The 13,819-nt window shown below is 49.6% G+C and overlaps 1 protein-coding gene across 4 annotated transcripts in view; it reads right to left on the bottom strand.

Annotated features, from left to right (window-relative positions):
- ARHGEF18 (Rho/Rac guanine nucleotide exchange factor 18) overlaps positions 1-13,819 on the bottom strand; it is a 78,692-nt gene that overhangs the window by 16,930 nt on the left and 47,943 nt on the right. For all 4 annotated transcript variants that reach the window (XM_078056003.1, XM_036065934.2, XM_036065933.2 and 1 more), the window contains 3 exons: positions 2,296-2,434; positions 1,370-1,482; positions 1,072-1,212 (listed from right to left, as the gene is read on the bottom strand). In XM_078056003.1, coding sequence (XP_077912129.1) covers positions 1,072-1,212; positions 1,370-1,482; positions 2,296-2,434 — 393 coding nt within the window. The remainder of the gene's footprint in view (positions 1-1,071; positions 1,213-1,369; positions 1,483-2,295; positions 2,435-13,819) is intronic.

The following is a 13,819-nucleotide window of genomic DNA, read 5'->3' as shown; positions in this document are numbered from 1 at the left end:
AGGTTTCGTGTTGGAGTTTAGCTGTTGTTCAAATCAAGGCCTGGAAGCGGCTAGAGACCAGACACAGGTCAGCAGAGCCAGGCCTGGGGCCACCAGCCATGGGGGCCGGACGCGGCCTGTGTTTGCCCAGACGGTGAGACAACCTGGCAAAGGGCTGCCCGGATGGAAGCATCCAGCCCGGTCGGCTCCGTCCCTCCCTGCAGGATCTCTGCCCTGGGCCCGGAGCCCTGAGGCGAAGCATCCATAGGGCTCTCCTCCTGCCCACACCCCGATCTACTCCGGCCTGGGCAGAAAGCTCAGGGTGTGAAACGTGGAGGGACGCAGGGGTCAGTGGACCCCAGTGGAAAGTGAAGACACTGATATGCCAGAACCTTCTCACGGAGCATCGATGAGGGACAGAAAATATCTCCTGGGGGCGACAACACTGTCAGTCTTGGGGAATGATTCCCACGGAGAGAGAATCATAAGAACAAGTAAGGGCTTTCGGGAGAGAAAGGCCTCAGATTCCAGTGAGGGTGTCTTGGGCCTTTGTCATCCTGCTTATGGGGGTCCAGAGGCCTGGAGGGACATACGTGGGGCCCGCAACATGGCAACTGGCCCGGGGATGGGCTCTGTGTCCAAAAGCTATGGTTTGCACAGTGACTTGTAACCTCCCATCTGAGGAGAATGGCTGCCCACGGCCAGGGTGTCCACCCTGGAGCCAGTGCTTTGTCATATGCCCCCCAAGTCCCCTAGTCACAGCCACCCCAGACCTGTCTGTGGTCACCACGGATGGCTGGGATGGGCCCAGGATAGTCTTCTGTCTTGGGGTCACCAGCAGGGTCAGGATGAGTCAGGACTGGGCGTTCAGCCACACTCGTCCTCAGGGACGGGTTCTCACAAAGCCCTCCCAGGCCACCTCTTCCCTCACTGGGAAGACAGGGCTGCCCTGGGGAGCAGGTGAGTGGGCCCCATAGTCTCAGCGGGGAGCCTGAGGTCTCAGTGGAGCCCAGACTCCTAGGTGCAACCAATCAGAACAAAGGCAGAAAAGAAGCAAGTGGAAGGTCAGTGTGACGGCACAGAACTTCTTACCATAGAGCACATCCTGCCTCTTTACCACCTCTTTCTTTTGTTTCTTTGCGTATGCTGCGTCCACGGAAAGGCTCCAGGACTCAGCCTCGAAATCGCGGGCGTCTGCCTCGATCTCACTCCTCAGCGAGGCTGTGTAGGGGTCTGAGGGGGGAGTAAGAGGTCGCTGCTCAGGGCCGGAGCCTCGCTGGCTCTGGGCCGCCCCAGCCAGCGTCCCATGGACACACGGACGTGGGTCCCAGCCCTTCCCAGTGTGGGTGGAGACCGAGGGACATCCGTGAAAGAATCGAGGGGACTGTACCTTCTACAAAAATGGGCTCGGCATTCGAAGCCGTAAGTGAGAGAGAGTCCTCAGCTGCCTGCTTAAATTTTAAAAATACAGAGTCGGCTTCATCCATCTCTCCTGTGACTGGTCTAAATAAGAATCATAAAAATAATTATTCTAAAAAATTGAGTTAAACACACACACACATATTCCATGAAGGCAAGTCTATCTGAGAACTTTCTGGATTTCAATATAAACTTTGTCACAGATCATTTGTAAAAATTAGGAGACTATCTGTCCACATCACGTCAGGACTTCCTCCATCATAACTAACTTCAATCCAATGTCCAGGCATGTTCTAAGGGTGCGTTAAATCGTATGCTTCCTTTAACGGCCACCAGAGCCCACCGGAGCCCCTGGACTACTTTCTAGCAAGAGTTGGGTGGACACAGCCACACTCAGTCGAGGGTGGAGGGAGAGCCCTTTCTTAGTGGAAGAAGATAATCAGCCCCTTTCCGCACCAACCCGTACAAGGACCACCACAAGGACATTCGTTAGCGTTAGGTTTTCCACCCGAACACTGCTGAGTAGAGGATTACGGGAACCACCTCCAAGTCCTTAGAGGACAAGGGTAAGGCAGAAATAACGGGATGCTACCTCCATGGCAACCTCAGTGGGACTTCTAGCATCATCTCCAGCACAGACAGGAACCCTGTCCAAGGGCCCTTCGAGAGTATGAAACAAACTGCCTCCCAACGGCCAAGTACGCCCAGAACACACGGGGTTTCAATAAAGAAGAGGATCGAATCTCCGAAGCAAGTGTTAATAGGAATTTCACGGTGTGGCTGGGGGCCAATGAGCAGGTTCACACGGACCTGAGGGTCTCCCTTCGGAGAGCCACATCCTGCTCCCTCCCTCCCTCCCTCCACGGGCACCTGGCGCAGGGCCAGGACCCCACTTACCCAAGCTGTGTCCCCGTTCCCGCCGGGCTGGGTGCTGGCTGCGGCCCCCCCTTCTGTGAGACCATCATGCCGACATTCCTGGACAGGGCTGGGCTGCCATCAGACAAGAGGGTGGCCCTCGGGTGTTCCTTCAGGGACGCTGCGACAGAGGCAAACACAGAGTTGGTGCTGAGAAAGTGGGCAGGGTAGCGGAGGTGGCCTGTCCGAAAGCCCCGTTCCGACTGTGGCCGGAGCACGGACAGGATCTTGGAGGTCAGCAGCTCGTTATCTAGAAAGACATTCTCGCTCCATTTCCGAGGAAAAGAGCTGCAGAAAGACAGCTCGGGGTGGCCGCGGAGCGTGCTGTCTCTGTCACCGCTTTTGGAATGCGTGTTCCCCATGTTCACGATCGCGGCTCCGAGACCCAGCGCGCTGCGAGGCCGGGCCGTGCCGTTTTTATACCTCCGTGTGATCCTTCTAGAAATGTAAAGCTGCGTCTTCTCCTACTGTATTGGCTGAGACAGCGGGTCTGGAGGGCAGGAAATTGGTCCCCACTGTGACCATTTAGTTGGAAATCGCACAGTATCTTCTTCTTTGGTAAAATAACAACAACAAAAAAAATCCCGACACCCCTTCCATCTTGGCAGGGGGTAAAAAAGCAGAGAGGAGTTTAGATTCACTGTCAATAATCTAAGATCACTAAATAGGGAGCTCTGCGCTTGGTGTGGCTCATGTCGACATCTCTCTCTCTCTCTCTCACACACACACACACACGACTGTAATTAACCTGAGATCAGATGTCAGGATGACTCTGAGACCCAGAGACCACAGGGCATGATGTACGGCCACATAGGCCCCTGATCCTAAGTACACTAATAGAATCTGAGCACCACAGTGGACAAGAGGGGCTGATCCTATTTTATACAAGGATTGTAAGCCAACCTAAAACACATCGGGGGCTCCAGAGGGTTCTTTGCACTCTTCCGCTCATTAAGGTAGGAACTGAGATAGTAGGACGCGTGTACGCTCTGATCACCTTTCCCTCTGATGGAAAGATGAAACTCAGAAAGCCAAACTGTCAACCTCTCCAATTTGACAAATCCAGTCTGGTTGGGACGCGCTGCTTGGCTCGCTCATTCTCAGGGTGAAAACCACACTTGAAAGCGCTCCTTCAGGCAAGGATAACCAGCAGCGTTAGGACGAGATCTGTCCACTAGCCTTTCCGACCTGGCTCCTGGGTCCCCAGTGCACCCACCCATTTCTGTCACACAGGTAAAGCAGTGGGGACTGTGGTTCTCTGCAGCATGCAGACCATCACCTTTGGGGCGGGGGGTAAGGAACTAGCACTTGAGGAAAATGAATGTACTTCTCTCAAGAGCTTTTCTGGGGAGTGGGATTCAACATTCTGAGAGGTTTTTTTTTTTTTTTTTTTTTTAAGATCTTATTTATTTATTTGAGAGAGAGAGAGAGCACAAGCAGGCGCGCGGCAGGCAGAGGGAGAGGGAGAAGCAGGCTCCCCCTCGGAGCAGGGAGCAGCGGGGCTCGATCCCAGGACCCTGGATCATGACCTGAGCCGAAGGCAGACGCTTCACCGGCTGAGCCACCCCCAGTCGGGGCCTCCCGACTTCTTGTGAATCTTAAACAATTTCAAAATAAAAAGCTGCAGCTGATTCTCAGTATTCACTGTCACGATGTTCCGCAAAGTTGCAGTGGATACTGAAATTAGCCAGGGCCGCATCACTGCTCCTAGTGGAGACCCAAAGTTGTGCTTCTGGGAGCTTCTGCCTACACTTCCATCAACCCATCCATATGTAACCTTGTTTAATGTGTGTTTCTCTTGAAAGACACCTTATTTAATATATACTATTGATCTATTACCATTGAACTCATGGTCACTAGGACAACAACACAGGCCTGAATGGAGCGTATCTAACACATGGATTTTCTCTGTCCGAGGCTTCACAGCCTTCTTGCACTTAGTAATGCCAGACGGCCCTTCAGCACAATGCTTGGGGGCCATTTCAAGCAGCCCAATCACCCACGGAGAGCACAAAAATGTGAAGAACATGGCATTAACCACACTGCAAACAGGACACTTGTCTACAGTACGAGCTGGAACAAGAAGGCAGGGTGTGACCTTGTCTGGCCTCAACTGGCAACATGTATGTCGGGTGACTCATATTTTTCACTGCACATGCCCGCACAGGACCGTGACGGCCCCACGGGTGTGGATTTGGGGTCACAGATAAATTTTAGTGAGTAGGTACGCTTGCAAATACAGAATCCGCGAATAAAGGAGGACTCACCGTATACAAGAAAGGTGTCAAGTGAGAAATTATCATGATGTTTTAGAACGCCCTTGTTTGCTCAAATACATAAGATATTTCTTTAGAGCACTGACAGTCTTTGTATTGCTTTATGAATTACACACATATGCCCCAAGAGGATCCGAGCTGGGGGGGTTTCTTACAGGTAAACATAATGCCGTTCATTTGGCAGCCATATGGCCTCCTGGGAAAAATCGTTTTTTTTCCCTGGAGGGTCTAGCCACCACTGCTCCTCTCAAACTACTTAAGACTTTTTAAATAAGGGGTGGACAATCACTAATCGAGTCTTTCTGTAACTTGTACACAAGTTGGTGGCTCTGGCACAGACCAGCCGTTTCAACCATGTCTTTCTATTCTCTATTTTTGATGATCTGACATCAGGGCCCTTGCTGACCCAGGAAAGCCTGCCCCTCCCAGGGCTGGCGGATTCCTAGAGCTCAGGAAGGACTCACTTGCAAGAGCGCCTTTCACATGCAAACCCACCAATCCAGAGCCCACACTCCGAACCCCTCCTCTGTGGGGCTCTCGCACTCAGGGCCACCGTCCCCTTGCCCTGATCACCCCCGGGGGCAGGTGCCGGGCAACTAGGGACAGCCCCTACGCCCCAGAGCCCACTGAGATTTTTCAAACTAGCCAGTCCTCAGCCTGTTTACTCTGCCCCACCCGTTCCTCGCCACAGAAACCACAGCAAAGGCTCTTGCCCACGTTTTCCCATCATGCCCTCTGGCTCCTGACTGACCCCAGGGCCTGCCCCTGTGGCCCTCCGTGGCGTGCCTTGCCTCCCACTCCGAGAGGACTGTGAGTACAAACTTTTCCTCTCCTGGCAGTCATATGCATACCGGCACGGTTTACCATACCTGGCTAAAGCAAATCCTGGATACCCTCAAACACCAGGCACCCAGGGGCCTAGAGGTCTGCCTGCCAGGGCTGGGAGCCTCGAACATCCTCCGGGGGGAATTTTCCTACATCTAGACACAGGGAAATCGTGGGACGGCTGGTGGGAAGGCACAATGGCATAGCACTCTGGAAAACTGGTGGTTCTTCAAACGGTTAAGCAGAGTCACCCTACGCTCCCGTGGTTCCACTCCTGGGTATATGCCCAAGAGAAGCGATAAGGTATGGCCACACAAATACCTGCACATACATGCTCCCAGTAGCATAATTCACAACAGCCCAACACGGAAACGACCCCAGACGTCTGCCAACCGAAGGACAGAGAAACACAATTGTGGTCTGTTCATACAACGGACTATTATTCGGCCATAACAGGAAGGAAGCCCTGATTCAGGCTATCATGTGGACGAACCTAGAAAATCTGCTGCGTGGCAGAGGGCCGACACAAAAGACCACAGACTGCAGGAGCCCGCCTCTAGGAAACGGGCGCAGCAGGCAAATCCAAGGAGACAGGAGGTAGTCGTGTAGGACTGGGGGGAGAATGGAGGGTGATGGCTAATGGGTAGAAGGTTTCTCTTGGGGGTACCAGTGCCCATCGTGGGGACTGTGGCTCTACGAAAAGCCACTGCATGGCACACTTAACTGGGGGGATCATACGGTATGTGAGTCCCAGCTCAGTAAAGTTATCAAACAAATGAATAAACCCCGTGAGGCAGAGCCATCTTTCTGCAGGAGCAGAACTCAGCGTGAGCCGGTCCTCTGCCCTTGGCTCTCAGAGCGACAGGAATATGTACTCATCCTGCCATCATGTTTTCTGAAAGCCGGCAGCCATGGGACGGATGGGCAGTGGCGCGGTGCTGGGATCCGGGCCACGGCGCGGGGTTCGGCACGTGGCCGCCTAGCGCCGTCTGCACCCCCACGAAAAGTGGCTTCAGAGCCTAATTAGCACTGTCTGCCCACTGCTGAGAGGGGGCATCGATCGGCGCGCACCGGGCCTGCCGCAGAGACTATCTGCCACAGAGCCATTTCTGCAAGGGGACCCAGGGAAGAGGCAGGGAAAAAAATAAGAAGCAAGCAGAGAAAATGGAAAAAAAGTTCTTTGCCCGAGGGGGGAAAAAATACACGCTGTTCTCAGCAACACAGACAGCCGCCTGTTCTCATGACGATTATTCTTTAAAACCTATTTTGTCTTGGTGTCTTGAAGAGTGGTCTCTGTGAGCACTAAGGACGACTAAGCCTGAGTGACAGGTATCAGGATCCCACTTACACATCCCGGGGATATCATGGGCTCGGTTCCAGACCCACCGCAATAAAGTGGGTCACAGGAATTTTCTGGTTTCCCAGTGCCTGTAAAAGTTATGTTCACACTATGCTGTAGGCTATTAAGTGTGCAATAGCATTATTTCTAAAAAGACAGTATCCATCCCTTAATTAAAAAACACATTTAAAAAAAGATTTTTATTTTTAAGTAATCTCCATACGGAGTAATCTCCGTACATGTGGGGCTCAAACTCACAACTCCGAGATCAAGAGTCACGTGCTCCACTGACTGAGCCAGCCAGGTGCCCTCAAAAACACTTTATTGTTAAAAAAATATATTTAAATTTATGTATTTATTTGAGAGAGAGAGTGCATGAGCAGGAAGGGCAGGGGGATGGGGAGAATCTGAAGGAGACTCTGTGCTAAGCACCAAGCCCAACATGGGGCTCAATCTCACGACCCTCAGATCAAAACCTGAGCCGAAACTAGGAGTCGGCTGCCCAACTGACTGTGCTACCCAGGCGCCCCTTAAAGAAACACTTTATTGTTGGGGCGCCTGGGTGGCTCAGTTGGTTAAGCATCTGACTCTTGATTTTTGCCCAGGTCATGATTTCCAGTCATGGGATCAAGCCCTACATTGGGCTCCACACTCAGCAGAGTCTGCTTGGGATTTCTTTCTCTCCCTACTCCTCTGCCCCTTCCCCTGCTCATGCTCGCACGCTCTCTCTCTCAAATAAATAAATAAAATCTTAAAAAAAAAAAAAAAAGGCAACAAACCCACACACTTTATTGTTAAAAAGGCTAACCATCACCTGAGCTTCCAGAGTCGTAATCACAGATCACAGATCACCATGACAAATAGAGTAAAGAAAAAGTTTAAAATAGTGTGAGAATTACCAAAATGTGACAGAGACACAAAGTGAAGAAAAATGGCTTGGTCAGACTTGCTTGCTGATGCCAGCTTGCCACAAATCTTCAATTTGTAAAAAACACGTTATCTGCAAAGTGCAATAAAACGAGATATTCCCATACTTTACTCGAGCATCAGACCCCACACTGCGAAGCTCAGTTCAGAGGGGCTAATTTCCAGCATAGTTATACTCCCAGCATGACCCCGGTCTCTCATAGGTCCTTTAGGCTACAGACTTTTCCTGGATACACAAGCACAACCCATTAGCTCTGGTAGGAATCATAAGGGCTCACAAGGAAAATTCATTAACGAGACTTCATAGTTACACGCCTGCTGAAAGTCCTTTTTCAAGGCAGCCCAATATGACATATCCAGTGAGCATCTTAATTGGCTTTAAACTGTCCTTTATAATCTAGAAGCACATTTGTTTCTAAAAATACCGACTTTGCAGCAAGAATTTTATATTTTCAATGGCAGATTCCTCCAGCTGCTCAATGGGAAAGCAACTGGAAACATCTTTTGAAGGCAGCTGGGCCCTGGCACAGAAGTCCCCCCCACCCCCATTTTCTGCAAAAGGCCACACAAAGGGACCAGCCAAGTGGCAGCTTTAGGTGGGAATGGCCTTCCCCAGCTGCACAGCAGTTTTAAAATAACTGCTACTTTCTCATATTTACTGAGGTCCTGTGTCCCCGTCCCTGCCCCCATTCTTTGTCTCAGTGAAGACTTTGCTTTCAGGCGGAGATTGCCGCCTGTCTCTGGAGAGTTCTAGCAAGCACGCGCTTCGGGCAAGTGTTCGAGAGACAATTAAGAGAATCTGAGACAAAATGAAGTTTTCAGTTCACAGTTCCTGGCTTTCCAGCCACCTGAGAATAGACTAAATCGATGCCAAGACAACTCATTGATTTCTCTGCCCTGCTTCATTTTGACGTTACACAAGCAAGATGGTATAAAGATGAATAAAACTATAGAAGACAAAGAGACACAACACAACAAAAAACCTTAACCCCGTGCCTCAGGGGACAAAGGGGAAAAAAAAAAGCATCTTGGGGCTTAGAAGGTATGTGTGAGCCAGAAAGAATACTCTTCCTAAACCTGGTGTTACCCAATAAAAATCATTCACGAGCCTTCTACTCCCAAATTATGTCAAACCCAGCAAACGCCATAAAAAAAAAAAAAAATGTGCTCATCTTCTTGACTATGTGTGCAGAAAACTTAAAAATCACAAAAAAGGCATAAAAGTAGAAATAATCCATAATGCCGCCACCCACAGTTAATTGCCCCTGGTATAAATGGTTTTGTAAGTTGAGAAATAATGTTTAATAGTGAGTGATCTTAAGATCTGGGTTCAAAAAATCCCTTCCATACAGCAAAAGAATAATGTTGATAGCACATACGTATCTTTTGCATGAATACCATGCAGGAAATGTGGGTCATTTACTTGTGATATACTTGTGAATTACAATACTACAAAATATTCTGTATTACTATTCTGTGGATAATTTTGGAAATTAAAAATAGAGAGGACAATAATGCCTATGTGCCTGGGGATAAAAATGACCCGCAACCTGAACTTCATGTTTTTCACAAACAGAAACTCAAAGTGGACCAGACTGAAATGAAAAATGTAACACTATAAAATGTTTCACAGGAAACAAAGGATACAACCTTCAGGAACTAAGGCTTGGTTCATGAAGAGTTCTTTGGTAAGACACTGAAAGTCTGATCCACAAAAGACAAAAAAAAAAAAAAACCCTAACAACAAAAAACCTCTAAATTGACTTCATCATAATTGGAAACTTTTGCTCTAAAAGGATGGGGGCGGAGGGGGGCGGGGATATCTGCAAGGCGCCCATCTGACAAAGGATTAGCACGTAGAATATATAACAAGCTCTGAAAACTCCACAGTAAAAACACAAACAACCCATTTAGAAAATCAGCCAAAGAGATGAAGACGCATTTCCCCAAAGGAAATACACAGATGGTAAAAAAGCGCAGGAGAAGGTGCTCCACTCACGAGCCACGAGAGAAATGCAAATAAAGCCACCAGGAGACAGGACTACCAGCAGGGCTAAGATGAGAAAGAGAGACCTCTCTAAAGCCGGGGAGCAGGGAGGGTGTGGGGAAGCTGGATCACTCACACATTTGATGGCGGGGAGGGAAAACAGCGGGGCAGTTTGCAGAGAAAATTCGGAAACGGCACCCCTGGGTATTCATTTCAGAGGAACACAAAATATATGGCCAGAAAGAAACCTGTATGTGACCATCTGTGGCAGCTTTATTCAGGAATAGCCCCAAACTGTGGTCCATCTAGACCACAGAATCCTACTCTGCCACGAAAAGGAAATTTTTTTTTAAAGATTTTATTTATGAGAGAGAGAGCAAGCAGGAGCAGGGGAAGGGGGAGGGGAAGAAGCAGGCTTCCCGCTGAGCAGGGAGCCTGATGTGGGACTCAATCCCAAGACCCTGGGATCATGACCTGAGCCGAAGGCAGATGCTTAACCGACTGAGCCACCCAGGCGCCCCAGGAAAAGGAATTTTTGAGAACATGCAACAACCTGGGTGGACCTCCTGGGCGCCGGTCCTGAGAGAAAAAAGCCAATCTCAAAAGGACACTGGATGATTTCATTTATGTCACATCCTTGGAATGACTGAGTTCCAGAGATGGAAAGGGATTAGTGGCTGCCGGGGTTCAGCGATGGGGGAGTGGATGTGCAGGGGTTGATCTTCACGGTGGCGGAACAGCCCTGGACCTCGGTAACAGAGGTGGTCATGAGAATCTTCATGGGTGATCAAACGGCACAGAACTAGACGCACTCACTGTCCCGATGCAATTTTCTGTTTTGATATCCTATATAGTCACTCAGAAAGGAACCACTGGGGAAGCTGGGTGAAGGGTACCTGTGACCTTTGCAATTTACTGTGAGTCCATAATGATTTCAAAATGAAAAGTCTGACATAAACAAAAGCACCACCACCATCAACAACAAAAAAACTAGAAAGAACACTCATGACCAAGGTCTTGGTCAGCATGGGCTGCCATAACATAGTACCACAGACTGGGGGGCCTGAACAACAGACATCAATTTCTCACAATTCTGGAGGCTGGGAAGTCCAAGATCAAGGTGCAGGTAGCCTTGGTCCTGGGGGAAGGCTCTCTCTCTGGCTTGCAGCCAGCCAGCCCAGGTCTCCCTGTGTGCTCAACGGGTGGAGAGAGAGCGAGAGCAAGCTCTCTGGGTCTCCTCTTACAAGGGCACTAAACCTCATCATGGGTGCCCCACCCTCATGACCTCATCTAAACCTAATTACTTCCCAAAGGCTCTACCTCCAAATACCATCACGCTGGGGGCTAGGGCTTCAACATGGGCATCTGGGGGGAACACAATTCAGCCCATAGCTCCCAACAATGAATAAAACCATGTTTCCTAACAATGTTTGTCCCCTTGAGGTGCCTCACATCAGTGGAATCACACATTATGTGTCTTTCTGTGCCTGGCTTATTTCATTTAGCATGACGTTTTCAAGGTTCATCCATGTTATGGACTAAATGTCTGTATTTGTGTCTCCCCAAAACTTGCATGTTGGGGCCCTAACCCCCAGAGTGGCTGTCTTTGCAGATGGGGTCTCCAAGGAAGTCATTAAGTTAAATGAGAACATCAGGTGTGGCCCTGATCTGATAGGATCGGTGTCCTTAACCTAAAGGAGACACCAGAAGGACGCCTGGGTGGCTCAGTCGGTTAAGCGCCTGCCTTCGGCTCAGGTCATGATCTCAGGGTCTTGGGACTGAGCCCCACGTCGGGCTCCCTGCTCAGTGGGGAGTCTGCTTCTCTCTCTCTCTCAAATAAAGACACCAGAGAGCCCAGATGCCTCCCTCCTCCCACCCCACCTCCCACCCCACCTTTCTGCATAAAGAGGGCTCTCACCAGAAACCAAATTTGCTGGCACCTTGAATTTGAACAGCCGGCTGTCAGAATTGTGAGAAATAAATTTCTGTTCTTTATATATCCCTAGCACTTCCATGGGGAAGGGTCAGAGAAATGTGCTTAGAGGGGCAGGAAGGAAGGTAAAAGGAGAGAGGAACGCATAGCTAACCTTGGTTTCTTTCTTAGCTTGGTACAGAGCAGCTGCTGAACGCAAAACTGCACAAATTAAAGTTGCCAGATCTGAAGTTCACCTCAGCCAGGAAGACAGTTCGAGATGAGCCTGTCTGAGCCTCTATGTGGCAACTCTGGGGAGCCAGGGAGGGGACAGAAGTGACAGAAGGCAGCAGGAGGGCAAAGTGATTGCGGTTCACGAAAGGAGAAAGGAAATTCATCTTAAAAACTCAGTCTGTGGCAAAAAAAAAAGAAAAAAAAGAGGCTTATGCGCTCTGAACACAGGAAACAGGCATGAATCGGTTTCCCATTTCCTTGAACAAAGACAGACTAAACTCTGAGCTTTGCGGCCCAAGTGTGGAGCAGACAGAGAGCCATTTAGAGCCATTACAGCGAATGGATGGCTTGTCCTGGGTGGCTCTGGGCCCAGTGGGGAGATGGAGTATATACCAGCCCCCAGGCATCATCAATCCCACATGGCATCCCGGTGAATTTGAGGGAGAAATAAGAAAGGGAGGAGTACAGGTTGCGCGCCTTTAAAACTTACTGGCCATTCATACCTGAGCTTGGTCATGGACCTACCTCAGGTAGAAGGAGGATCTCTAGTGGGATGCCAAAGGGCTCTGTCCTCAGTCTTGCCTGAGATGAGAACACAGATGGCTTGCTTATCAAATTCACATGGAATAGAGGAGCTCCTTCAAATCAGGTTTGGAAATAAGGACAGGGAGATGAGTTGACCCAACACTAACTTGACAGCCACTATGAAGGAAATGTCAAGAGACTCCGCAAAGATGGGTGGGGCTTGGGGGGTCCTCTAGGTGAGATCATCTAGGGGGTTGCTGGGTGCCCGTCGCAGGCTCAGTAAATCAGCAATAGGGTGTGTGCAGAGCTGGGTCACCTTAGACCTCATCAGTATCAGTGTGATGACAAGAGTCCAGAGGGCCAAGCCTGCTTGTGGGGTTTATCTCAGGCTGAGGCCAAGTTCAGTTAGTAGATGGTTCATTGTGACACCGGCCAGGATGGCACCCAGAAAGCTGTATTCTTTTTTTTTTTTTAAAGATTTTTTTACTCATTTATTTGACACAGAGAGAGCAAGAGAGAGAGACAGAGAGCAAGCACAAGCAGGGGAAATGGCAGGCAGAGGGAGAAGCAGGCTCCCCGCTGAGCAAGGAGCTGAACATAGGCCTCGATCCCAGGACCCTAGGATCATGACCCGAGCCGAAGGCAGCCGCTTAACCGCCTGAGCCACCCAGGCACCCCCAAAAAGCTGTATTCTGACCAGCACCATGGAGGGTCAGATGCAGGTGGGCCGAGAAGCCCATGTGGGCCAAAGGTAGGCCAAGTGGAGCACGCCCGGAGGGTCGCTGGGACAACCAAGGGATCCCAGCCATGACGTGAGAGGAAGAGCGTCAGCATGGGGATGCTGGCCAGAGAAAAGGAACCCAGGGAGGGTGCTCTCAAAGGGCTGGCCTGCTGGCAGGCATGGGAAGTCTCTCCTCCGAGGCTCACAGCACAAGTGGTACGGTTAGTGCATGTGAGAAACTTCTAGTAAGAATAAAAGAGCAACCACCCAGTATTTCACAAACCACAAAGGACCACTACTCCTGTCTTAGCACATTCCATTCCGTTCTTATTTCTATTAATTCCATTTAGCGGAACTGTCGCTAATAATCAACCACTTATAACCTACGAAAATTCACACGGTTCGACCTAACGCGTGGGTAAGCCCCCACTGAATAAACAAATTTTGCATCTTGCCTTTCTGCTTAAGATTTTGTCACAAACATTCTACCGCACTGTAAAATGTATTTCAGGAAACTTTTACGCTTTCTTTCCTGCAGAAATCTTTTGCAATGGCTGTGAAACTGCTTATTAAACAGGAATATTCCTCCAACGGCATGTTCCCGGGATGCTTCCAGTGGTCATAATAAAACCAATGGAACTAGAGAGTACTATGCTTTGCAAAATAAGTCAGTCAGAGAAAGACAGATACCAAATGATCTCACTCATGTGTGGAATTTAAGAAACAAAACGGATGAACATAGGGGAAGGGAAGGAAAAAC

Source organism: Halichoerus grypus, chromosome 1 (assembly GCF_964656455.1).
Source record: "Halichoerus grypus chromosome 1, mHalGry1.hap1.1, whole genome shotgun sequence".
Taxonomy (NCBI): domain Eukaryota; kingdom Metazoa; phylum Chordata; class Mammalia; order Carnivora; family Phocidae; genus Halichoerus; species Halichoerus grypus.
The sequence above is the reverse complement of the archived record's forward strand: the minus strand, read 5'-3'. Positions and strand labels throughout refer to the sequence as shown.